The following is a 26,025-nucleotide window of genomic DNA, read 5'->3' on the forward strand; positions in this document are numbered from 1 at the left end:
TTATTCTTAAAATAATTTAAGAAAGATTGCTGAATGAGACAAACTGCTTTTAAACGGCCATTGAAACAGCTCTGCAATATGTATGCTCACACCCTTGAAACTGTATAAATTTACACAAGTATAATTTAAAATTGATTTTTGAAGGATGGAAATATCTTTACTTCATCATGTCAGTTACCGACTTCCTCCTTTTGTCTCTGTTTTAAGAGTGAAGCTGATCAAGTGGTAATGTATTTCTGCTTTTTTTAGAGAAGTTCTTTTTGTTTGAGTAAGTTACCAAAGTCATCTTTATATATGGGCTTTGGGTAAAAAACGGGAGAGGGAGTTTCCACTATATTTGGAAAATGAAAGTAAAGTCGCTTTTCACTTTTTTCTTTATAGGTTATTTCAAGTCAACTTGAAAAACTAGTCCATATTGTAAACTTAAGGTTGCAACTAATAGTTTGTGGGGGGTTTTTTAAAAAAGTGTCCATGAGTTTTTATTGTAATGGGAACATTTCTAATAGAAGTCCTGAACTTTGAGTCAAATTTGAACTAGTAGTGTCTCTTCAAGATTCACCCTTCTTCCTGCAGGAAGTATTGTAGGTAAATTAGCCACTGCAGATTAAGAAAGCAGAGGGATTTTAGTGTGTTGCCCAAAATTGCACAGCGGTAGAGCAGTGATGATACACAATCACCTTGACTTGCAATTTCCTTTTGTAACTATTGGACAATACTGCCCCGCATAGTGAGAGAGCTGTTTGTGAAAGGAAAGTCTAACAAGATGCAATAGTAGAGCAATAAGAGGGAACATGCACAGTCTTAGACTGCAGTGTTCCTTTGTTTTAGTCACTGTTAATACGTCTCACGATTGCTAAAATTCACTGTTGACCCCTTCCCATTTCTCTGATCTACTAAATTCTGCCAAAAGCTGTCATCTCTGCTATTACAGGGGATTAGAAGTAGCCAAAGCGGGTGGATAATCCTGATCTCATGATGCAAATATCACATTGTCCTTACGTTTTTTCTCAGTAGGATGTCAGGTTCACTGACTTAGGTGACTGCCTGAAAGAATTTATGTTGGAGATTAGTGTTTTAGTCGGAGGAGTTTTGTTTTCAATAAGTTAGGGCGCAGGTGATTGCAAATGATCACCACAACCCCAATTTCTGAAGACCATTTTTAGTTGGTGGTTCAAAGGTGGTAGATTTTTACTGTAGAACCACCCAGGCAGCCTCATCAGGACAGAGGATCAATTGTGTCACTTTGTGGTCAAGTTGCTGCGCAGAATAATGCAAGCAATTCTACCAGTAAACCAAACAGTTTCCGTTCAAAAGGTTTATGCTATGTGCTTTAATAAAATCCCACAGATACCATTAAACCACTGGTCATGTGCACTGGACATATTCAGCACTGTCAACTAGACTTCATAAAAAGAAAAGGAGTACTTGTGGCACCTTAGAGACTAACAAATTTATTTGAGCATAAGCTTTTGTGAGCTATAGCTCACTTCATCAGATGCATGTAATGGAAAATACAGTGGGGAGATTTTATATACACACAGAACATGAAACAATGGGTGTTACCATACACACTGTAACGACAGTGATAAGGTAAGGTGAGCTATTACCAGCCGGGGGGGGAGGAGGGGAGGACTTTTGTGGTGGTTTTCAAGGTGGGCCATTTCCAGCAGTTGACAAGAACGTGTGAGGTGAGGGGGGAATAAACATGGGGAAACAGTTTTACTTTTTGTAAATGACACATCCACTCCCAGTCTTTATTCAAGCGTAAGTTAATTGTATCCAGTTTGCAAATTAATTCCAATTCAGCAGTCTCTCGTTGGAGTACATTGGCCAAACTGGACATTCTCTACGTAAAAGAATAAATGGACATACATCAGACGTCAAGAATTATAACATTCAAAAACCAGTTGGAGAACACTTCAATCTCCCTGGTCACTTGATTACAGACCTAAAAGTGGCAATTCTTCAACAAAAAAACTTCAAAAACAGATTCCAATGAGAGACTGCTGAATTGGAATTATTTGCAAACTGGATACAATTAACTTAGGCTTGAATAAAGACTGGGAGTGGATGTGTCATTACACAAAGTAAAACTATTTCCCCATGTTTATTTCCCCCACCCCCCTTACTGTTCCTCGCAAGTTCTTGTCAACTGCTGGAAATGGCCCACCTTGATTATAAGTACAAAAGGTCCCACCCCCGCTCTCCTGCTGGTAATAGCTCACCTTTCCTAATCACTGTCGTTACAGTCTGTATGGTAACACCCATTGTTTCATGTTCTCTGTGTATATAAAATCTCCCTACTGTATTTTCCGCTATATGCATCCGATGAAGTGAGCTGTAGCTCATGAAAGGTTATGCTCAAATAAATTTGTTAGTCTCTAAGGTGCCACAAGTCATCCTTTTCTTTTTGCAGATACAGACTAACACAGCTGCTACTCTGAAACTAGACTTCATGTGAGCGAAGTTGTTTGATGTAGTGATTTTAAAAAGCTGCTAGCACTCAAAAGTGTTCAGTATTGGTATTCTTGATGTTGCAATCACCAGTGTAGCCAAACCAAGACAAGACTCAAGAAACTGTCATGTGGACCCCCTATGTTTCTGCATTACTAAGCCAAAAATGTAGGGCAAAGCTTTCCTTCAAGGGGCTTATGGCAGTCATTAGGGACAAGGATAGGGAGGTTCCATGAGTCTTTCAGATCTCTAACAAAGCTTTTGTAATGTCCGTTGTTACTGTTTTACTTTCACTATTTTGCTCTGTGGGGGAAAAAAACAACTTAGTGTATTTCTAAAAGAATAGAAGAGTATCTTTAAAACAGCCACACATACTCCTCCAGGACAGAAGATTGCAAAAGTCCTTGGGAGTGGGGCAGGGGTGCCGTCGGGGTGGGGCCGGACTGGGGAGGTCAAGCACCCACTGGCACTGGGAGAAGTTGGCGCCTATGTCTGAGGGAGGTACAGCAGACCCTTCAGGATTTGCCATTTGAGGGTCCCATTCTTCTTTTCAGAAAAGATGGATGATAGGCTGCATAGCCTGAAAGATTCCAGAGCAACAGTGAAGTCGGGACAACTGGTTGGTGAGAGGCCAGCCCCAGTTTCAAGTGCTGTCCAGCATGGCTGTCATTCAATTCACCTTCAATGCACTGGGGCTTTTACTCAATCTGGACAAATCAATTCTAAAACCTGTGCAAAGAATAGAGTTTATCAGAGCACTCTGTGATGCTATAAAAATCAGACTGAGCCCACCTCCACATTAATCTGCTTGAGTCACCCTCAGTGGAATGGACTCGTGCAATCACAGTTACCTACCTTTGTGTAACTGTTCTTTGAGAGGTGTTGCATGTGTCCATTCCATGACCTGCCCTTCTTCCCCCCTCCATGAGAGTCTATCTGGTAAGAAGGAACTGAGAGGGCTCGGAAGTGGCTCTGCCCTCTTATACTGGCACACAATAGCACATTGCGGTTTGTCAGTGCTCGAGCCATCCTGATGGGTACCACTGAAGAAAAAAAGTTCTCCGACAACTGTGCATGAGGCATGCACATGCCTACAGTGGAATGGATGTATGCAACACATCTCAAAGAACAACAGTTATGAAAAGACATGTAACCATTTTTTCTCTGCCTGTGGCACATCATAATCTAGTCTCCTGTGGGTTGTAGTACTTTGGTGTCATTTCAGTGGTTGGATTAGTGTGCGGCTGTTGGTGGCCTCTGCCATACAGGAGGTCTCTTCTGGCCTTAAACTCTGTGGAACAGAGGGACCAAGTGACTTGCCTAAGGTCATGCTGTATACCTGTTGTAGAACAGGGAATTGAACACAATTATTCAGAGTCTCAGGCTAGTGGTCTAACCACTGGGTGATCCTTCTTTGAGTTAAGATTCTAGTGAATTTGACTTAGCTAACTCAAGTTAAGAACAAACCATTTTTTGAGTGATCTAGAGACATTTGTGCAGGTGTTTTGACCATGGCTCTGGTTTTCCTTACTTAAATTGGTGAAACTCAGGTTTAACTCTATTGAAGTCAATAGTTACACTAGTGTAAAACCAGTGTCCAGGAAGAATCAGAGCCCTGGTCTCTACAGTGGGATTTTGCCATGACACCCAATAAGAAAATTACTTTCAGCTAATTTTTGTTCTTTAATATCCTGATCCAAGAACAAATGAAGTCAAAGGAAAGACTCCGAGAGTCCCTGGATTCAGCCCTGCAGGTATGTCTCCACTTTAGCTGGGAGTGAGCCTCCCAACCCAGTGAGATAGATTCATGCTAGCTCAGCTCAAGCTAGCACGCTAAAAATAGCAGTGTAGAAGTTGTGGGGTAGCTTGGGGGACACAAGCTGAGAGTAGCTTGCTCAGATGCAGGGTGCTGAGTGGGCATGAGAGCCTGAGATGCAGCCCAAGCAGCAACATCTGCTCTGTAGTAGTTAGATCATTAGCTCAAGTCGAGCTAGCATGAGTTTTTCTACCCAGACTGAGAGGCTTGCTTCCAGCTGCAGTGTACACATACCCTAAGACAGGTGTGCTAAACACCCACACTCTGCTGTGCACCCATCTTACCTATAGAGATGGAGGATAAAGATTTTTCTTTATTACACTTACGTGTTACATCTTTAGCTATTAGAAAACTAGTAACGATATTAAAGATCACTAGGGCATCTAGCAGGCAGAGGAATATGCCAGAGGTGAGCCCAGATTTCACTATGAGACTTCTGCAACTACACACACAGTGTGTGCACCCAAGAATGTGGATACTGCTGTGAACCCTGGTGAAGAATTACAGGTAAATAACTTCTTTTTCTTACTCATTTGGCAGTGCAAAAATAAATGATCAACTATTTTCTAAGTAGGTGCCCTTTTATTGAAGCTAAGTCATGTTCTAAAATCTGCTCACTTTCAAAATGGTTCCATGTTATGCATACCATTTTGTATTCTGCTAATGAATAGACAAGTTTGTTTATGATATTTCATGATTTAATACCAGTATCTCCAGTCTATGGCTAAACTACCAAAGTGCAGCCATTTGTTTTCTTGCTGGCATTTTTCATCCAATTCGTTCATGCAAACTGTTCTTACAGTAAGTTTCATGCAAAAGGTGCTAGGGTGATTTACAATCTTTCTCATGCACCACGGAAAACTTTTATTGAACTGGATAAGTTATGTAAAACCAATGTCATAAACCTAGACTTCAAATAAAAATCATGTCTTCTCTCAGATCTTGCACAGTAATTCAAACTAGCCTAAACATTTCCCAGACCACATAGATAAATCTTCTCCACTGAATATTTATTTTATCTGAAATGGTTTGCTTACCTTTAATGTGGGTGGACTTTGAAAATTCACAGAAACAGCATGTGAATTTTGTGCACTGAGGAAAGGACACCAGACCTAAGACAGAGAAAGAAAGACATTTTCCCTGATAGAAGAACTCTCTCTCTTTCACTCTCCTATATCTCTCAAAATCTGTTCATATCATATTTTGTTTTTTTCCCCACACAATTCATAATGAAGTCTGAGCCTTGCGAATTTTGAGATTTTATGTGTACTAGCTGACAGGTGTCAACTAGTAATCTGTAGATGTAACTGTCAGTGTCGGTTGCCTGAGATGCACTCCCTCCCATTTGAAATTTTCTTGGCTAAAATCTGTTAGATAGAACTGATGATCTTAGATTACTGCAATTTCTCTACATTGGGGCCACCAAGTTTGCCTCACAGAAGTGAATATAATTCTTAGATTCTTTGGTGACCTATAATAGAAATAGAAAATGTCATTTTTTCCCTATGATCTGCAGTCCCATTATAATCAAGTATGCTAGCTTTCAACAGAGTAGCTCAAAGGGGCACCCGACCAGTTGAAAGTAGATAAGAAAGAATGGTGACTTTTGGTGACCTCTAATGTTTTTTAACTTGAATGTCCCTTTAGATTTTACAGTTATATAAACACTGAACCAAATTCTGCTCACACTGATGCTGACGTGAAGCCAGAGTGACTCTGATGAAGTCCAGTGTATGCGAGAGAAGGATTTGGACCCCTGTTTATAGTTTTCCTGCATTTTCATTAAAGGCCTGATCCAAAGGCAGTCTATGGGAATCTTTCCATTGACCTAGGATCAAGCTCTAAGACATTTTATCCCTGCTCTTCAGCAGTGGTGCAGCCAGGGCAAAGCAGAGTAGCCAACCACGAATGGCTCGTCCTGGTATAGAAAGATTATTCAGTAGCAGAGCCACAATGGCAACCAGTGTAAATTCATGTAAACCTCAGGCTGTTCTCTAATTTATGCCAGAGCACTGGACTGTACAGAACTGGCATCTGATCAAAGGAGCAAAAAGATGGCTTTAAACAATCTTTGCCCAGCACCCTGAATTTCATTGTGCACTCCTTGGCACGGAAGCTTTTTAATTGAATGGTCATAAGTAAATATAACTCTGGAATATTTGTGCTTCAATATTTACACAGCACTTGTATTTTTTGAATGTATTGGCATCCCCTTTGAAAGGAATCTTCACTGGCCACAAAGTGATCTTTAAATGGAACATTTTTCTTGTGAAAAAGTCAATTTGGTATTAAGGACGTATTTCCATTTTGAGTCAAGACTCAGATGGCACTGACCAGCTGTAGCCATGAAGGGAAGCGTGTCTGCTACAAGATAAACTTTTTTTTTTTTTTTTGGTGGGTGGGATTCTCATCTGAATTAACCGAAACCTTACAAATTATTTGGATTTGGGAATTTTGTTTCTCCTAAACTGTTTTGTCTGTTTCGAGGGCTGAATTCTCCTACTAGTCAATAGAGCTGGATCTCGACTGAATATTTTGCCTCTGTTCCACAGAAATCAATGGGACTTCCATTGCAGAATGAGTGCAGAATATACAATGAAGCTCTGTGCTGTGGTTTACAGGTCTGCTGTGTGGATTGGAATGGAGAATTTTTATTGAGTCAGCAGGTTTTTTGTGGGGGTGAGGCCTCTCTTTACTCGTCATATAATCTATTTGAATGGTAGAGACCAGAATATCAAATATTAGTTGCCATTTTGTTGAGAATATTAACTTGGGAAATGTAATAAATGGTCAGGAACAATGCAACCGAGTTGAATTTTTCTATGTAACAGGACCAGTAAATAGTGAAGAAAGTAATATCATTGTACAATGCAAATTCTGGCAACCTGTTCATAGAATCATAGAATCATAGAATATCAGGGTTGGAAGGGACCCCAGAAGGTCATCTAGTCCAACCCCCTGCTCAAAGCAGGACCAATTCCCAGTTAAATCATCCCAGCCAGGGCTTTGTCAAGCCTGACCTTAAAAACCTCTAAGGAAGGAGATTCTACCACCTCCCTAGGTAACGCATTCCAGTGTTTCACCACCCTCTTAGTGAAAAAGTTTTTCCTAATATCCAATCTAAACCTCCCCCACTGCAACTTGAGACCATTACTCCTCGTTCTGTCATCTGCTACCATTGAGAACAGTCTAGAGCCATCCTCTTTGGAACCCCCTTTCAGGTAGTTGAAAGCAGCTATCAAATCCCCCCTCATTCTTCTCTTCTGCAGGCTAAACAATCCCAGCTCCCTCAGCCTCTCCTCATAACTCATGTGTTCCAGTCCCCTAATCATTTTTGTTGCCCTTCGCTGGACTCTCTCCAATTTATCCACATCCTTCTTGAAGTGTGGGGCCCAAAACTGGACACAGTACTCCAGATGAGGCCTCACCAATGTCGAATAGAGGGGAACGATCACGTCCCTCGATCTGCTCGCTATGCCCCTACTTATACATCCCAAAATGCCATTGGCCTTCTTGGCAACAAGGGCACACTGCTGACTCATATCCAGCTTCTCGTCCACTGTCACCCCTAGGTCCTTTTCCGCAGAACTGCTGCCTAGCCATTCGGTCCCTAGTCTGTAGCTGTGCATTGGGTTCTTCCGTCCTAAGTGCAGGACCCTGCACTTATCCTTATTGAACCTCATCAGATTCCTTTTGGCCCAATCTTCCAATTGGTCTAGGTCCTTCTGTATCCTATCCCTCCCCTCCAGCGTATCTACCACTCCTCCCAGTTTAGTATCATCCGCAAATTTGCTGAGAGTGCAATCCACACCACCCTCCAGATCATTTATGAAGATATTGAATAAAACCGGCCCCAGGACCGACCCTTGGGGCACTCCACTTGATACCGGCTGCCAACTAGACATGGAGCCATTGATCACTACCTGTTGAGCCCGACAATCTAGCCAGCTTTCTACCCACCTTATGGTGCATTCATCCAGCCCATACTTCCTTAACTTGCTGACAAGAATACTATGGGAGACCGTGTCAAAAGCTTTGCTAAAGTCAAGAAACAATACATCCACTGCTTTCCCTTCATCAACAGAACCAGTAATCTCATCATAAAAGGTGATTAGATTAGTCAGGCATGACCTTCCCTTGGTGAATCCATGCTGGCTGTTCCTGATCACTTTCCTCTCATGCAAGTGCTTCAGGATTGATTCTTTGAGGACCTGCTCCATGATTTTTCCAGGGACTGAGGTGAGGCTGACTGGCCTGTAGTTCCCAGGATCTTCCTTCTTCCCTTTTTTAAAGATTGGCACTACATTAGCCTTTTTCCAGTCATCCGGGACTTCCCCGGTTCGCCACGAGTTTTCAAAGATAATGGCCAGTGGCTCTGCAATCACAGCCGCCAATTCCTTCAGCACTCTCGGATGCAACTCGTCCGGCCCCATGGACTTGTGCACGTCCAGCTTTTCTAAATAGTCCCTAACCGCCTCTATCTCCACAGAGGGCTGGCCATCTCTTCTGCATTTTGTGATGCCCAGCGCAGCAGTCTGGGAGCTGACCTTGTTAGTGAAAACAGAGGCAAAAAAAGCATTGAGTACATTAGCTTTTTCCACATCCTCTGTCACTAGGTTGCCTCCCTCATTCAGTAAGGGGCCCACACATTCCTTGGCTTTCTTCTTGTTGCCAACATACCTGAAGAAACCCTTCTTGTTACTCTTGACATCTCTGGCTAGCTGCAGCTCCAGGTGCGATTTGGCCCTCCTGATAACATTCCTACATGCCCGAGCAATATTTTTATACTCTTCCCTGGTCATATGTCCAACCTTCCACTTCTTGTAAGCTTCTTTTTTATGTTTAAGATCCGCTAGGATTTCACCATTAAGCCAAGCTGGTCGCCTGCCATATTTACTATTCTTTCGACTCATCGGGATGGTTTGTCCCTGTAACCTCAACAGGGATTCCTTGAAATACAGCCAGCTCTCCTGGACTCCTTTCCCCTTCAAGTTAGTCCCCCAGGGGATCCTGGCCATCCGTTCCCTGAGGGAGTCGAAGTCTGCTTTCCTGAAGTCCAGGGTCCGTATCCTGCTGCTTACCTTTCTTCCCTGCGTCAGGATCCTGAACTCAACCAACTCATGGTCACTGCCTCCCAGATTCCCATCCACTTTTGCTTCCCCCACTAATTCTATCCGGTTTGTGAGCAGCAGGTCAAGAAAAGCGCCCCCCCTAGTTGGCTCCTCTAGCACTTGCGCCAGGAAATTGTCCCCTACGCTTTCCAAAAACTTCCTGGATTGTCTATGTTTTGAAGTTAAGTCTAAGATAGCACCAAACAAGAGTGTTAATATTGTAAATTACAGCTGTAATACATTAGTAGAAAAAACTAACAGGAATACAATTACTTTATGTGGGTAAGTACAAAACAACACTTTCAGGCAGCAAGCGAACACACTAAACATAGTAAAGCATATGTATTTTATGACTAGATCTAAGGGCCTGATTTTGAACAGAATTGTCACTACCTGGCCTTTCTGCACTCAAGTGCAAATATCTGTGCACAGTTATTTGCAAGTGCATTTGGGTGTCTGTGTTGCATGACTGTGCCCATATATCAAATACTTAGATGTTTAAACTGATAGCAGTTGTTCCTACAAGATAAGGACAAATAAAGCAAAGCTTGGGCCATAATTTTCAAAGATGAGATCCTGCAGTTAGGATCCAAAATCCATATTTATGGAAGCTGCTAGGTTCTCAGGACAGATGAAAATCAGGTGACTTATTTAGATGGCCTAACTGATGGCACCCATTTTTTTTTAAATCATTGTTCAGGTTTTAAAATTCTGCCCCTTAATGTGCATCTAAAGCTACATCTCACTCTTCTCCTGATAAGAGGAGTAAATTTCCTTTAGTATTATAGACAGTATCTGTATACTAGCTGTAAAGGCAAATTTATATCCAGGTGGATTATATATACAATTCTCAGAACCAAATGTTTATGGTTTAAAAAGTCCCTCTACTAAATAACAATGCCCTTGTGGGTCACACAGATTTAAAAACCTGAAACAATGAAGCTGTTAGGTGTCTATCTTCAATTTAGTGTTGAGTGATCCTCCCCACCCACCCAATCCAGTGTAATCCTAAAAGCATCTCTCTCAGTTTTTCTTGTAACATAGTGAGTTAGCATTGCTATGATTTCCAGCATTCTCTCTACCTAAATCCTTTTAGATGGTTCATTTAATCCCTTTAAAAATTAGGAATGTATTTCAATGTTATCCATAACTGAGTAAAAATAGAATCATACTGGATAAGATGGTGGTCGGGGCTCAGTTCTAACAAAGCCTTAGCAGTTTGATCCTCTCCACATTAGCAGACACAACCACAGTTGATAGGAAACCCTGGAGGAGCCACGTTAGATCCTGAGGTCTGAATGAGATTCTATGAGGTGGAAGTACAGAGTTTGGCCCCAAGTTTCAAACAGGTTCAATTTCTAGCACAGACATTGCATGCTCTGTGGTCCCGTCGTGTAGTCAAAAGAGCAGGTTTGAAATCAACATGTACCTGCTTAGAAATCACAGTTAGAAACTCTTTGCCACAATGATCTATAGTGCAAATTTGTAATTGTTTAAGCATTTCCTTTGCTGCTTCCCCAAACATTCTTTTACCTGGAAGTTGCATCTGAAGTGAGAGTACGTAGTCATTCTAGATAAACCCACTCCTCATATTATTCAGTGCTCAACTTTCTGAGCCCTATTCAATATTACCCTGCGGTCCCTTTGTGCCAGCTAAGTTCGTGTAGAAGGGGAACAGCTTAGGCATGAAAGCCACCCAATGTAGGGAGCTTCTGTACCCCCTCCAGAGGATCCCCAGGCATGAGGGTATGCTGGGGATACAGAGGGAGGGGACTGGGATGTGACTGGGGGAGACCTCTGCTTTGGCAATTCTGTGCTCCTGAGGAGACCCAGAGTTTGTTACAGCAGGGGAGAAACTTGATGCAGCCCTTAGGGGCAGAACTGAATTGAATTAAGTAGAGCCAGAACCCTGAAGTTTGTGGGATAAGAGAGAAGCAGCTGTTGGGCAGGGGATTACACACTCTGGGTGAATTAAAATTAAAAATGAGGGTAAACAATGCATAGCTATATGGCTAATGTTGTTGTAGGTCTCCAGGTGGCATTATTTCAGGCACTCTTCTATTTCTCTGAAAGCATGATTTTGGAGCAATGCTCATCACCAGCTGTGATCTCATCACCATCTTTTTAGATGCTGAATAATTGCCAGTAAAGCTTGATATCTCAGAAAAATTTTCCCTTATATATTTGTGCTTACAAGATATAACCACACAAGAGGACAAAATATTATAAGGCGTGCAAACATTTTTAATAAAACCTCACATTATTCACATTATTTTATTTACACTCACATCTTTGAAGATGTAATAGCATTTTTATTATAGCACATTCTGATCACTTTAGGATTAGAAGAAAAATTATGTTTCTGTGGGGCTACAGAAAATTCTTTCCTGGGTATCTGGCTGGTGAATCTTGCCCATATGCTCAGGGTTCAGCTAATCGCCATATTTGGGGTCAGGAAGGAATTTTCCTCCAGGGCAGATTGGAAGAGGCCCTGGAGGTTTTTCGCCTTCCTCTGTAGCATGGGGCACGGGTCACTTGCTGGAGGATTCTCTGCTCCTTGAAGTCTTTAAACCACGATTTGAGGACTTCAATAGCTCAGACATAGGTGAGAGGTTTATCGCAGGAGTGGGTGGGGGAGATTCTGTGGCCTGCGTTGTGCAGGAGGTTGGACTAGCTGATCATAACGGTCCCTTCTGAACTTAGTACCTAGGAGGCTAAATATACCAACTAAATAGCTCTATTTTCACAAAATATGAATAAAAAAGTTTCAGAGTTTCATTTTCAACCCTAACATAGAAGTTAGGGTTGCAAATGGATCTCAGTCTGAATACAGATTGCACTTCAGTATCAAAGTTAATAATGCAATATAACAAGTTTGCATATTAATCCTGGTCATTTGTACTTTATTTATAAAGCCAGAACTTTGCACCGTGTTTTACAGAAATAATTAAACAGAAATATATAGCGAGAGACCCTGTGTTACTGGGGCTGTTAGTGGGACTGGCACTTTCAGCTCCTGAATCGGAGAACAAGCCAACTCAAATCCACCTGGAGGTAATGAAATCCCTATGTGCCTAGTCGACAACTAATTAGCTAATGACCCTGACAAAGGATTACCAGCTGAGTTGGTTTCTAGAGACAGGAAGTTCACCAGAGCCAGGAGCCTAGAAGTGCACTCCTAGACATGGGAATGCTTAACTAAAGGCTAGGCTGTCAAGCTACATAGTGCTGCAGAGAAGAGCTATAGCTGACACATCTGACTCTGGAGAAAATTCTTCCCAGACAGTGGCAAGAGGCCTGAACTGAGAGAACTGCTGGAGTGGACTGGTGGACTCAGGTGGGATGGATAAATTAAGATTGACTGTCTCCTAGCTAAGACACTGGGGTGAAGGTCTGGATGCATTTTCAGTGGGGCTCCAGTTAATAAACTAGACCCCCTCAGAGGGATGCTATTCCCTAAATAAAGCCTCATTTAACTTACTGATAGCCCACTTGGGGAAAGTGAGGCAGGGAGCATCTACAGGACACCTGGCCAAATAGTGGCACTATAGGGCAGGTACACCCTGTCTGAAAGAGCTTATGGTCTATGGCCCCAATCCTACAACTGGATCTGCTACCATGGGCCTTTATGCCCATGCAAAGATCCACTAACTCTGATTGGGGTTTACCACAGACAAACACAGAAGGTGATAACAGAGTGGCAGGGAGGAGACAGGATGGACATTAAATAAAGATGATGCAGGGCTAATGACATTTGTAAATGAATAAGTTCTGATATGTTTAAACAGAGTGTGCAAGAGGGGAAGAATACATAACACAGCAGTGGTAACTATGGAAAGCAAAACAAATGCAGTCTGCTGAGGAGATAAGATTTGGTCCTCTGAAGTCATACTGAATTAGATATTGGACACTGTTGAAAGCAACCTTCTCCCTTCTATCACAAATCATTTTCATCCATCTCTACTGGTTTTACTCCTTGGGAATAGACCAAAGAAGGAAACATACCACACTCGGGGATGGGCTGCAGTGAAGGCGGGTGTCTCTCTTGCAAAAGTGAAGCTTGGGACAACTCAAAACAAATCTCAAAATAATCCACTGATTCCCCATCTTGTCTTTGCATTAAGAGTTGGTAGTCTCCAAAGCGAATGATGCATTTCCATGGCAGGTCAATTTTATTTAGGTAGTCCAGTTCCACATTGTCCACAAGTAGCTTGGTCTTTTTGCTCATGTTCTTTATCTCAAAACCAAATTCTGAGCTGTTGAGTTGCCTGAAAAACTGCAGGGTAAACTGAACCCGGGAAACACGGGTATCCATTAAATTATAATGGCAGATGTTAGAATCTCGGCCAAATTTTGCCACTTCATCTACCCTGCACCGCTCTCGCTTATGGAATTTTAAGCTGCGAAACACCTGCTTTTCTTCCTGGCAAGGATGGTACAAAGTTATATGGAGACAAGTTACTGTCTCTTCAGTTTCCACTTCTTCCATGGAGCTCATGATGATGATCCTTCTCAGAACTACAAGAAAGAAAGAAACATGGAATTTTTGCAATACCAAAAAAATCCACCTGGAACGGCATCATTTAAAGAACTTTACATACTATTAATCAATTAATGTGTACTTGTTTTATAGAGAACCACGGGTAGTAAACATAGTCTAGCAGCTAGGGCACAGGACTGGTAGTTAAGAACTCCAGGTCAATCACAATCGTTCTATTCCCAGTTTTGCCATTGACTTGTTATGTGGCTCTGGACAGATCAAAAGCTTCTCTGTGCTCTGTAAAATGAGAAACAGTACAGAGACAAGGTGAGTGAGGTAATAATATCTTTTATCGGACCAAGTTCTGTGTAAGAGCAAAAGTTTGTCTCTCTCATGAACAGAAGTTGGTCTGATAAAAGATATTCCCTCACCCACCTTGTCTCTCTAGCATCCTGGGACTGACATGTCTACAACAACACTGCATACAACCATAAGTTCATAACAGGCTGTTATGAAACTTCCTTAATATTTTTAAATGTTTTGAGATCTTTGCAGGAAACTACGCAAATATATTAACTAGTTCTGCCTCTATTATAAGTGTCTTACTAAATGGATTCACCTTTGAAGAAACATTTTGGTGAAACACCACTGGAAGCCTAAGCACTTGTTTTGTTTTGTAGACCTCAGACCCATATTGGAACTATTACATAGTATTTGTTAATTACTCTGAATATTCTATATCACTATATTATATTCCTTTGACAATATGAAATGTGACAAGTACCCTTTACAAGTACAGCTTGCCTGGGATGTGGGAAACTCAGGTTCAATTCCCCTCTTCCTGCCAGAAAGTGGGGAGAGGATTTGAACAGAGGTCTCAGAGCTCTCTAATCACTACGCTGTGGGGCATTCTGGTGTAGGGTTTCCTTGGTCTCCTGTTTTGAAACAGTGGCACTCCAGCTAAATAACGGAAGTGTGATTGGACAGACCCCTCAGTCTTGCACTTCCCGGATGGGTTCCCTTACCCCTGGACTATAGAGTCATTCTCCCTCTCCTTCTGGCCTAATGACTATGTCAATATTTATCCATGGTAGAACAGTCAAGTAGGAGCTCAGAAGAACACTAGAGTTTTCAGAACTACCCACTGACACAAACTTTACCTTCTGAAATCTCATTAAGGAGTAGCTGCTGTATGTAATACGTTACAGATATCGAAAATGAATTTAAAGTGCGTGTGAAAATTCCCCTGCTTTCTCCAACAAAAATGGGGTACAGGATTTGCCATACTGCACCAGACCAGTAGTTCATCTAGCCCAGTATCCTGTCTCTAACAGTGGCCAACACTAGTTGCGTTAGAGGAAGATGCAAAAAAAACCTGTAGTTATGGAAGAGTCTGTCCAGAGGGAAAGTTTCTTCCTAAACCCCATTAATTAGCAGTTGGCTCATGCCTGGAAATATGGGGGATATATCCCTTTCAAAACTCCTTGTTGTTGTTTTTAATCTGTGCTATTGTAATTCTGGATGTTCTTGTCCACATAAATGTCATATTTAACTCTTGGCCACATAGCTTGTGGCAAAGAGTACCACAAGCTAATTGTGCACTGTGTTTAAACGGTTTTTTCTTCTACATCCAAATAAGATCATCACTTAACTGATATGTACATTTGACTATGAGATGCGTAATCAACGTTATTCATTTCATCTGAGTCATTACTAAAAGCAGTTTACAGTTCAGTTTATTGTATTTTATTGCGACATGAAGCATCATTGTGATATGGACTGACATACGATTGCCTTTCCAAGCACAAGATTGCACAACTTTAATCTATAAACATACAAAGAATGGATTACTGGTACTATGACACCTTTCTGTGATGCCAGTATTTAGAGATACCATATAAATATCTCAAGACCTCTGGAATTATTTTCCTTCCTTGATTGATATTCAAAACAAGGCACAATGCTTTTTTCTTACAAAGCAACAGCTCAGGCACAGAACATCTCCCATTTCAGTGCTGGATAAATCTGGCCAGGGAAATCATACTAGTGAACTCTACTTAAGTATTACTTGCTAGAGTGGTGCTAATATGGTTTTCCTGGCCATTATAAGCAAAACCTAAATGTTAAGAAACGAATTAATTTCAAGTAGATTATGATTTCTAGGCTGTTTATAACACCTGTAAATAATTCTGCTTTTTCCCAGCCCATCTTGAAAACAATATAGTTGATTTTGGGTAAAATTATATTGCAGTTTTATGCAATTATAGTTCTTTCTAAAGTGATTTTGGTGCTTATGAAGAGCAACTTTCAGTCATGCCTGAAAAAGATCAAAACCTTAGAAAAGATCTGAACCTGTAACTTACAAGTGGAAAATTCTACATTCCATCACTCTACTCCTAAATCAGTTGGAGGTGCATCAGTAATGCTTACTGTCTTTCAATTACCAGAGCAGAGAAGTGTATTCGGAAGAATTTGCAGATGTTGTGAATGAGACATGCCAATGCAGGCCTGTATGTTTTGTTCAAAATGTTGCATGTCAAATTTTACAAATGACCATTTGCTTCTGTTAAACGCCTAAGGCGGCAGGAGGGGATGTCAGGAAGTTCTCTCAAACAGAGAAGCCAGTTCCTAGATACTGGATTACACCTCAGTAAGTGGACAGCATGTAGATTAGACAGGGCTGCAATGGGAGCAAAATCTTTTCCACGGTGCTACAATATATTTTTAAGATATGGATTTTGTATTTTGCATGGAAATATGCACTTAATTAAACTCTTGCCCAGTTGGGGCCAAGTCCTGAAGGAAGCAAAAAGCCCCCAGCCTTTAGCAAGAGTTTTACATACAGAGGACTACAGTGTTGAACTCTTGGTGTCATTTCACATTTGGAATGTGCATACTTGGCTCACTTCCCCTTACATTCCGCACAACTCCATCAGCAAAAAATCCACACAACTTCCTTGGGGCACTGACTGTTAACATCACCGTGCATGGGAATTTGTGGATCTTTTGCTGAAGGGTTAGGCTGCCCGTACACCCACCCCACAAAAGAAAATTTCTAACAACAAATTTTTCTCTGATATTCAAACTTTTTCTACTGACAAATAAAACAAGCAGCAAGAGGCCCACAAAGCCAGATTACAAATGTGAAAACACTAATGATACAACTGTTTTGAAAGCAATTCTGACTCCATTAAATCTCAAAACTTAGAAAGGGAACAAACTGGTTAAACCATCAGGTCACGTAGAAGATGTCAGTTCCTAATAGAGGCCATAATAAATATTTGTGCATGCTCATTTAACAAATAATTTCTCCACCATAAAAAATCCTGTAAATTCAGATTCTATATGACACATCTTTGGATACTGCAATGATGAGTGTAGACAGACGGCTGCATTCCACCCTCAAATGCATCCTTGCAACACTCATTGATTAGAAGGGAATTTGTAAGTCTGTCATGGGGCAGCTGCCCCCTCACTGGTATATAAGGGGTTAAAGCAATCCTGCCTGCATGGGAGGCAGCCAATAAGGAAAAGGCTTGTAGTGTCAGCCAGTTAGTGGAATGTTTATTGGAGGAGCTAATCAAGGCCAGCCATATAAGAAGGGGCTGCTGAGCTAAGCAGAGGCAGTCACTCTCTACAGTTTGAGGGAGGAGAACTGGCTGCTCGGAGCAGAGGTTCTCAACCAGTGGTCTGGGGCCCCCAGGGGGGGGCCAAGAGCTGGTTTGAGGGGGTCTCCCCAGTATAGCTGGTATTAGCCTTACTAGGGCCCAGGACAGAAAGCTGAAGCTCCACCATGGAGGACTGCAGCCTAGGGGCCTGAGCTGCAGCACCTCGGGCTGAAGCCTGAGCAACTTAATTTTGCGGTGCTCCTTGTGGCATGGGCTACTGGGCAATTGCTCTGCTTCCTACCCCTTAATGCCAACCATAGATTTTATACAGAGAAACACAATTATTGTGGTACAGGTGGACCTTGGTGTGTTTATAGCACGTCATGGGGGCCACAGAAAGGAAAAGGTTGAGAACCCCTGGCTTAGAGGACTGGAGCACAATGGACAGAGCAGTGCTGGGCAGGGTCAACAGTTTGACTGCTGCCAAACTGAGGGCCTGATACACAGGCAGAGGAGGTACTGGGACTGCAGGGAAGGAGATGGCAGAGTTGGAGGAGGGGTAGCACATAGCTGCTGGCCACGGGATCCCTGGGTTGGGACCCAGAGTAGCGGGCGGGCCTGAATCTTCTCTCCCTCCTCCCTGACTTTGCCTCCACTTGCCACTGAGCGGCGTGGCCAGTGTATGGACTGAAGTTTGCTACTGAGATAATCAGCTAAAACCTGGACTGCAGTTCACCAGTGAGGCAAGCGGTTGGACTGAGGGGTGTTGGTCCCCTAGAACAGGGGATAGAACCGAGTGGGGCAGAGCTGGAGGGCTGTATCCAGAAGAGGACGACGGAGTCCAGGGAGTGACGCAGGTCCTGGATGCGGAGACAGTGGAGTGAGGATGGGCAGGACACCACCTGGCAACCCGGAGCTATGGCCAGCAGGGGGTGCCACGGTGGTGAGTAGAACACCTGTCACAAGGTCCAAGAGCAGAATTTCCCATAATGCCTGGGAATTGACTAGAGTAAAGACCCCCCGCCCCCCCATATCTTGCTATGTTTATTCCTTTGTGATGTTTTTGTTGTTGTTTTTTTAAAGTGAGTAAATTTACTGAGTTGACAGTGCAGCAAGATCTAGTAGAGGCATCCAGGGTCCTGACAATTAAGGGCTTGATCCTGCGCCTAGTAAAGACCATGGCAAAACTTCCACTGCCTCCAACAGCAGCAGGCAGGCGCCCTCACAGCGCGGCAGAGGTGCCCCTCCAAGCTCCATCCCGCCGCAGACCGGGAGGAGGCATCTCTTCACCCACGCAAAAAAGGAAGCGACGCTAAATGGGTGCGGGCAGCAGGCGGATGCGCAGTCCCACGCCCATCTCTGTCTGCGAGCAAGAACCTGCCCCTCAGTGGCAACGGCAGGGGAAAGGCGGCGGCCCGGTCCCTTGGCTGCCACCTGCGGGCGGGACATTTTTCTCCTCGCAGCTGAAAAACCCCAGGCGCCGATTTCGTTGGCCCAGAAGCAGCTGCTGGCAGCGCATCCAAAGGGAAACACGCCCGCGCCTGGCTCGCCTGGAACAGCGAGGGCTCGGAGGCGCTCCGCGCCGGGGCGGGCAGCTGCGCTACGCCACGTGCAGGCCGGCGGGAAGTCCCCTGCCTGGCGGGGTTACCAGCTGCGCCCCGCGCCAGCCCGCTCCGACGAGCAGCGACCCGCCGGCTGCCTGCCGCGGGCGCGGGTCATGGCACGCCGCCCTCTGCATCCGCAAATCAGCCGCACCCCACTGATTCGCTGCACGCACACCCACACACCCACCCCCGCACGCACACACACACACACATTCTCCGCTCGTGGCGCAGCCCCTGCGGACGCCGCCCCCCCCTTTCCCCGCCGCTCCCATCCATCCCCTTGAAACTGCCCCCTCGGGAAAGAAGTGGGGGCAAGAAACAGCGCTCGGCTCTGTGCGCTCACCTCCGCCGGCGGGCCCCAGATCGCAGCCAGGCGGATCCCAGCGGGGTGTCGCGGGAGCGAAACGAGCCTCTCCCGCGCCCTGGGCTTGCTCCTCTCCAGGCTCGGCGTGAACACGAGACTGTTTATGCAGAGCTGGCAGAGGACAGGACTCTTCCCCGCACTCCCCTCCCGTTGCCTGCCCGGGGTGGGAGAGGGGGAGCAGCTGCACCATGGGACTTGTAGTTCGCAGCACTCGGGCGGCGGCTTCAGCAGTCCCAGGAGGGCTTCACGTAGGACGGCCACCAAAACAAACCCGCTGGACCGGCGGCTTCATGTAAGTGCCCAGCACAGCGGTCCGCAAGGCGGATAATCAAAGGGGCGCCAGCAACTTAAAAACCAGGCGGCGGTCCGAACCTCTGATTGTTGTGAATAACGCCTGCTGATCACCAGATTTGCAAGGGATTACAGAAATGTATTTCCCTCTTCTTTTGTCGCTGTGTTTTCTTTGCGCATTTAGCAGCCCTCTGTGTGTGGCGGACTCTACCGCTTGCTTTGTACACTCGTACAGTCGGTCGGTTTCCTTTGCTGGTGCTGTGGCCTTTCACACAGCAACGGAGCTGAGAAACATTTTAATAAAAACGAAAATGAGTGAAAAGCTCCCAGAAACTGTCATGGGGGAGGCAGGGCAGGTGTACTGCCTGAGACTACATTCCCATATAGGCAATGTCCATATAATCATATTAATTAAAATTGACCCATCTTGTAGAAGGTGTCAACATACCTGGCATGTATGTATTTAATTAAAGTTAAAGGAAGTGTTCTAGCTCCATTCAGAAGTTTGTTTCTATCTGGGTTCTTGTACAGGATCTATGAGGGACAGAGTTTATCTAGGTGTATCCTACATGTTGTTTGCATTCTATCAGTGTAAGAAAAAAGTTCTCTTAACACTACCATGATCAGATTTCTGTGCCACTGATTATTTTATTTTGAGCAAAATCTTACTCAATTTACTGTCTCACAGCCCTCACCAAAGTTAGTGGTGATTAATGGGACTTTTGTGTAAGCAACTCTCAGTAGTCCATTCTAAATAAACATTTTTAGATATAAAAAGTTTTAAAGTTATATTTCTAGGCAGCAAAACAGGCTGAGTCAAATGGTCAGTTAATTGCTTTTGAACACCATTCTGCGTGTAAGCCACTGAAAGACACTTCACTAGTTCTCAAGTGTATTTTTCCCCTGTTATTAACCACTGGTCCCCACTAGACTTTATTTAGAAACAAACAAAATATCTGCTTATAATGTGGTATGCCGAATACTTGTCAGTGTTAATAAACTATCGATTTACATTTTAAAATAGGAAGTAAATTGAAAACTGGGTAGGTTACATCAGATGAACTACCCAACTAAATTATCCTGTACATTTAGAAATGCAATGTGAGACAGGACACTGCTCACTGAGGAGAAGGAGGAATCTTTGTTCATGAAACTTTATGGTTAAGATCGTAAACCCATTGTGACACTGCACTCCATATTCTTCATAGTATAATGATGCATTTTATGCAAGACAGGTAATGTAAGATGTCATTGGAAAAGTTATGATTTGCTGAATAGGATTATCCAGTTTGTATGCACGTATCATTTTTGTATCTGAAGTTATGAATATTGGCTATGTGTCTGTATTTCAAATGTAGTTATACCTGGTGATGCCTACTAGGCAAGATGCTTTCAGTCTAGATAGTGGGCGCTGAAGGGCCTATTCAGGGTAATGAGCCATTAGGGAAAACAGAAGGCCTCAGGAGAAGCTTATCCATCATTTGGTGAGCCTTCCTGTGAACGCTCCATACAATCTGTAAGTAATGGCTGCTATGACTCAGCAAGGTATGCAAGGGCATGTAACCAGGCCACATGATCCATCCTGGGATGTCGGTGTTTTTCCACAAGCTGAGTTTCAGACAGTTCCCTCCGTATAATAAAGGTATCTAAGGCAGAGAGTGACATCATCTGTTCTTCACTCCCCACATAAGAAGATTCTTGGAAACACCTAAGGAACAAAAACTGAACTGGGGGAAGTGCTGGACCCAGGCTAAAGGGATTTCTAGCCTGTGTGTGAAAGACCTGAGGATTCCAAGCTGTAAACCAAGTACAGCTTGTCCCTTAAGAATCTGCAAGCCTGCTTGTACCATCTCTCCGGGTGAGAGATTGGATATGAATTAGCAGTTTATCTAGTATAATCAGCTTAGTTTGCATTTTTGTTTACTTACTAAGTAATCTGCTTTGATCTGTTTGCTACCACTTAGAATCACTTAACTTCAAACTTACTGGTTTAGATTAAAACATAAAATAAATGTATTAACTACAAAAATATAGATTTTAAGTGCTTGGGAATCCTAGCTCAGAGGGGCTGTTGCATTTCCTCCTCACAGTGGGGGGTGGGAAGCAAACTGGATAATAAATTTATGCTGGTTGGGGTTTAGACCAGGGCAGGACGATACAGCTCTGGGAACTAGACTGGGAAACTGGTTATTTTGTCCGTAGCCTCTCTACTGTTGGTTCATGCAGTAGCTGGTCAGAGCCTGCAGGTAACTGCAGCTGGGTGTATCCCTGCCTGTGTAAATGCGGTGGAAGTGTAAAATTAGGAGCGGGTCTGCAGCTTGTCACAGCAGCACAGTGTGAGAGGGAGCCCAGGCTGGTGGGTCAGAGGGCTCAGTGGCACCCCAGGAGGAACCCATCACACCCATAAAAGTCAGTAAAAATGAACATTATATTTCCAAACAATCATTGCATGCCCTCTTTTATAAGTGAAGTATTTTGTATTACTCACTATGGTGATAGCTTTGATCTTATAGTAAATACCACATGTTCAGCATGACTGAATAACAGTTATCATTGTAATAAATATCTGAATTCCTTGACATCTGTAGGTTCAGAATCTCAGTCTACTGTTGCATTAAACAGTGTTTTGTCTTTAAGATCCTGTTAGAGTTGAAAGAAAGAGAGCATCTGTAAATACACGCATGCATATGTCTGAGTGTAGAGCACATGATGAATGCCGAATTAGGCCCTCTGTACAGTTTTCAGTCTTCCCACATTCATTTCGTAGTACCTAGTTTTCAATCAGTATCACACTTAGTAAAGCACACAAGCTACTTTGGACTACATCTGTTTCAAGTTTAAAACAAAACTAATTTCGAGATCTCCAATCACAAAGGAATTACTGAACAATGTCTTTAAAAATGTGGAAATCACATTTTAAAATCCTGGGATAATTCAAAAACAGACAAAGAAAAATTGTACTAAACTTTACAGTGGGCGGGGGAAACAACAACCCACTTGGGACTGGAAGTGAATGTGCAAACATTAATTTCAAATGGCAATTTTTCTAAAACATTTTCATTTATAGGTGCTTAATGTCTCTTAATTCATAACAATGCTAACAAGCAGTTCCGCTGAAACCCTGGTAACCACAGAGTTGAGCTTGGAACGTGAGATATGTATAGAGTCTTACCCAGTTTTCTTTATATGTAGTTGTAGGATTGTCTCCAACTTCTCCCTCAAGGACTGGCTTTGTCCATAACTCATGGAGTTGAGAGGATTTCTACATTTAATTTGTTGTTTTACCATAACTGATGGCCAATTTGGTTGTCTGCTTAAGTCACTGAATTTTTCAGTTGTACCTCTTTCTTTAATAGCTTGTCTCAAAGATAGACAAAATTAGACTATGAAAGCAATGCTCCCAGCTGATAATGTGTAAAACATAAAGTAGATGTATTTATGCCAGTACATATTAGAATCATAGGAATTAATGTGATAAATAAAATTTGTAAATGTTACCCTAATATGATCTAAACACAGAAAAGGGAAACTCTCTTCAGTTCTTAGCTTACAAATAGATATTTGTGTCCTTAATTATGTGTAACTTTCAGCAATCACACCATGCTCAGATCTTCACATGAGGTTTCCTCCAATGTGTTTTCACTTCATTGGGGCTCCAGACAAGATCGAGGATGTATTGCTGTCCTTTAGAATTCAACCTGTGAGCTAAAGACTAAGCCCAGTCGTCTTGTGCTCAAGTCACCTTCAGCTGAGCTCCTAACAGTGTATCCTAGTCACTGGCCCACATGCCCAGTATTGAATCCCTACAATCAAAAGTATTCAGAACTGAACTGTTCTTTGGTGACACTCCAGTGTCACCTCTGCAATGTCTTGGCCACAGAGACAAATGCTCCATCATAAAGTGATTACATCAAGGAAAACATATTTGTATTGTAATTCCTCTACACAGAAACATTTCCCCCACCCATCAGGGTGTTTATATTATAAAGACTCTGCTTGTTAGGGAAACATTTAGGTTTGTTTTGGTTGGGTTTGTTTGGTTTTACATTTACAGCTTAATTAAGGTATTTGCCAACCAGAATAAAGTAACTTTTCTTATGTTTTAAGGAACAAATGCTGAGTCTGATCAAATTTTACTGACTGTTAGAGAAGAAAAATCCTTTCTTGGCTGGCAATCCAAGTTCAGTCAAAAATAATATTTTATTTTGAGTCCTGATGCAAACTTACTGTATAATAAAAGTTCAGTTATAGCATCTTTCATCCAATGGTTTCCAAGTTCCTTACAAAAATGAGCAGGTGTTAATTACAGATACAGTAACTGATGTACAGAGAAGTAAGTTACTTTCACAGGATCGCACAGTGAGTGACAGGTTTCAGAGTAGCAGTTGTGTTCGTTTGTATTCACAAAAAGAAAAGGAGGACTTGTGGCACCTTAGAGACTAACATTTATTTGAGCATAAGCTTTCGTGAGCTACAGCTCAATTCATCGGAGTAAGTGGCAGAGTAGGAAATAAATTCCAGGTCTTTTAAATTCCAGCCTTAACTGTTAGACAATACTGCATCTCCCATACTATGTATGTGACAGTATGATATCTGTGTGCCAAATCTTGTAATCTATACTTTTGCAACATTCCCGTTGAAATCAATGTGTGTTATGCCTGAGTAAACTTTGCAGGATTTGACTCCTTGTGAATAAATACTACAATGTTATAAAACACATGCTTAGATTACTATAAATACACAAATTCCATACCACGGATGATTAAACAATACAGTATATTACTTCCTTTTGTATACGAAAGTGCTTAACTGCTTTAGGTACATTTGGCTGGATATGTTGCTTGTGCTCATTTAAAATGATTCTTGTGATGTAACTATTTGGTGTGTACAGTTTTTTGTTTATATATTTTTTAAAAAGCCTTACTTCAGAGAGAATTTTAGATCTTAGTGCTATTGCTTTTAATGTGATAATCCTGAAAAGGATATACTGGAAACAAAGTGAAGGAAAATCATCTCTGTCATACATATCCCAGAATGTCTTTTTAGTGCAACAGTCTTGTATTGGTGTGTTTTTCTGTCAAAAAGTATCTTGTTACAGACTGATGGCGGGAGCTGCTGTGATTGGAAAACCCACAGTTGTGCAACTTTTATGTGCTTTTATTGTCTGTGCTGTTTTTCATGTCTCTTGCCTGCCTCTCATTTCCTTGAAACAGAACTAATTTACAAGAACTCTGTGATGTTTGATGATGATAAGGAATGATTGTCTTCCTGAATCAGATTACATGCTATCATCAGTCGGGTAACCTGCTTTATCTTCCCACCATTCATCTGCTTATTATTTGATAAGCACTTGGGTGTAGGAGGATTTTTCTTGGAAAGTATAGTTAATATGAGGTTAAAGAATCTTTAATGACCAGGTTATGGCTTTTTAAAGAGAGAGAAAGTGAGAGTGTGTGTGTGTGAGAGAGAGAGAAACCCATTCCTTGGACAACAGCAACTGGGTCTGATTCTCCTCTCCACACCAATTTTACACTGGTGGAACTCCACTGCCTCCAGTGAAGTTACTCCCAATTTACACTGATGTAAGTGAGAGGAGATTCAGGCCCAGCTGATATTGTCCAAGGAATGGGTCTCTCTCTCTCTTAAAAAAGCCATGCTTTTAGGATAGCGTCATTAGCATTTACTGCAATAATACAGTTGCTTGGATTATTAGGGTGCATTTTTCTCATATTAACTTTGCTGCTGGATCTCTGTAGCTTCAGACTTTCCTTAGCTGAAAAGTGGGACTGCAAATAAATGTTGAATGGCAAAATTTTGGAAAGCTAGACAGTGTAGCCTAGTGGTTAGGGTACTGGACAGGGAGTCAGATGATCTGACTTCTGTGACCAGCATAGCCACTGACCGGGTGTGTGACCTTGGACAAGTCACTTCATTTTCTGTGCTTCTGTTTCCCCACACGCCTTCTATCTGCCTTGTCTATGTAAACTAAGGTGTTGGGACAGGGACTTTTTCTAATATGTGTTTGGGGCCCTGATCTTAGTTGGGGCCTTAAGGTGCTACTGATACAAAATATCTTAATAGTAGGAACTCTGAAGGGAACCACACACTCAAGATTTGTTTTATGTTGGATATGGATGAAAACAGCAGCACATTAGATCAGAAAAGTAATTTTGAGTAATGGACCAAAGACAAAGTTTATTTGATTCAGACTGGGCGTTATAGAATGAAAGATATAAATTTATGATATCTTCTGTTAATTATCCTTGAACTGTCATATTAACATAGTGGGACCTGACA

General features: G+C 42.5%; 2 protein-coding genes across 4 annotated transcripts in view; one reads left to right on the forward strand and one right to left on the reverse strand.

The window, feature by feature from the left end:
- Positions 1 to 5,219: 5,219 nt before the first annotated feature.
- On the reverse strand, positions 5,220 to 19,646 carry TIFA (TRAF interacting protein with forkhead associated domain). Of its 2 annotated transcripts, XM_073340909.1 has the most exons (3): positions 19,417 to 19,646; positions 13,387 to 13,899; positions 5,220 to 5,382 (listed from the first exon to the last, which is right to left on the reverse strand). In XM_073340909.1, exons 1-3 carry the CDS (start codon positions 19,625 to 19,627, stop codon positions 5,225 to 5,227), a joined length of 882 nt encoding a protein of 293 aa, XP_073197010.1. In that variant the 5' UTR covers positions 19,628 to 19,646; the 3' UTR covers positions 5,220 to 5,224. The 2 variants fall into 2 exon arrangements, with proteins under 2 accessions (XP_073197010.1, XP_073197012.1); XM_073340911.1 differs by lacking the exon at positions 5,220 to 5,382 and having other exon boundaries at positions 11,616 to 13,899.
- ALPK1 (alpha kinase 1) overlaps positions 19,353 to 26,025 on the forward strand; it is a 77,702-nt gene continuing 71,029 nt past the window's right edge. For both annotated transcript variants that reach the window (XM_073340905.1, XM_073340907.1), the window contains exon 1: positions 19,353 to 19,729. The gene's annotated coding sequence lies outside the window, so the exon portion shown is untranslated. The remainder of the gene's footprint in view (positions 19,730 to 26,025) is intronic.

Source organism: Lepidochelys kempii, chromosome 4, assembly GCF_965140265.1.
Source record: "Lepidochelys kempii isolate rLepKem1 chromosome 4, rLepKem1.hap2, whole genome shotgun sequence".
Lineage (NCBI taxonomy): Eukaryota > Metazoa > Chordata > Testudines > Cheloniidae > Lepidochelys > Lepidochelys kempii.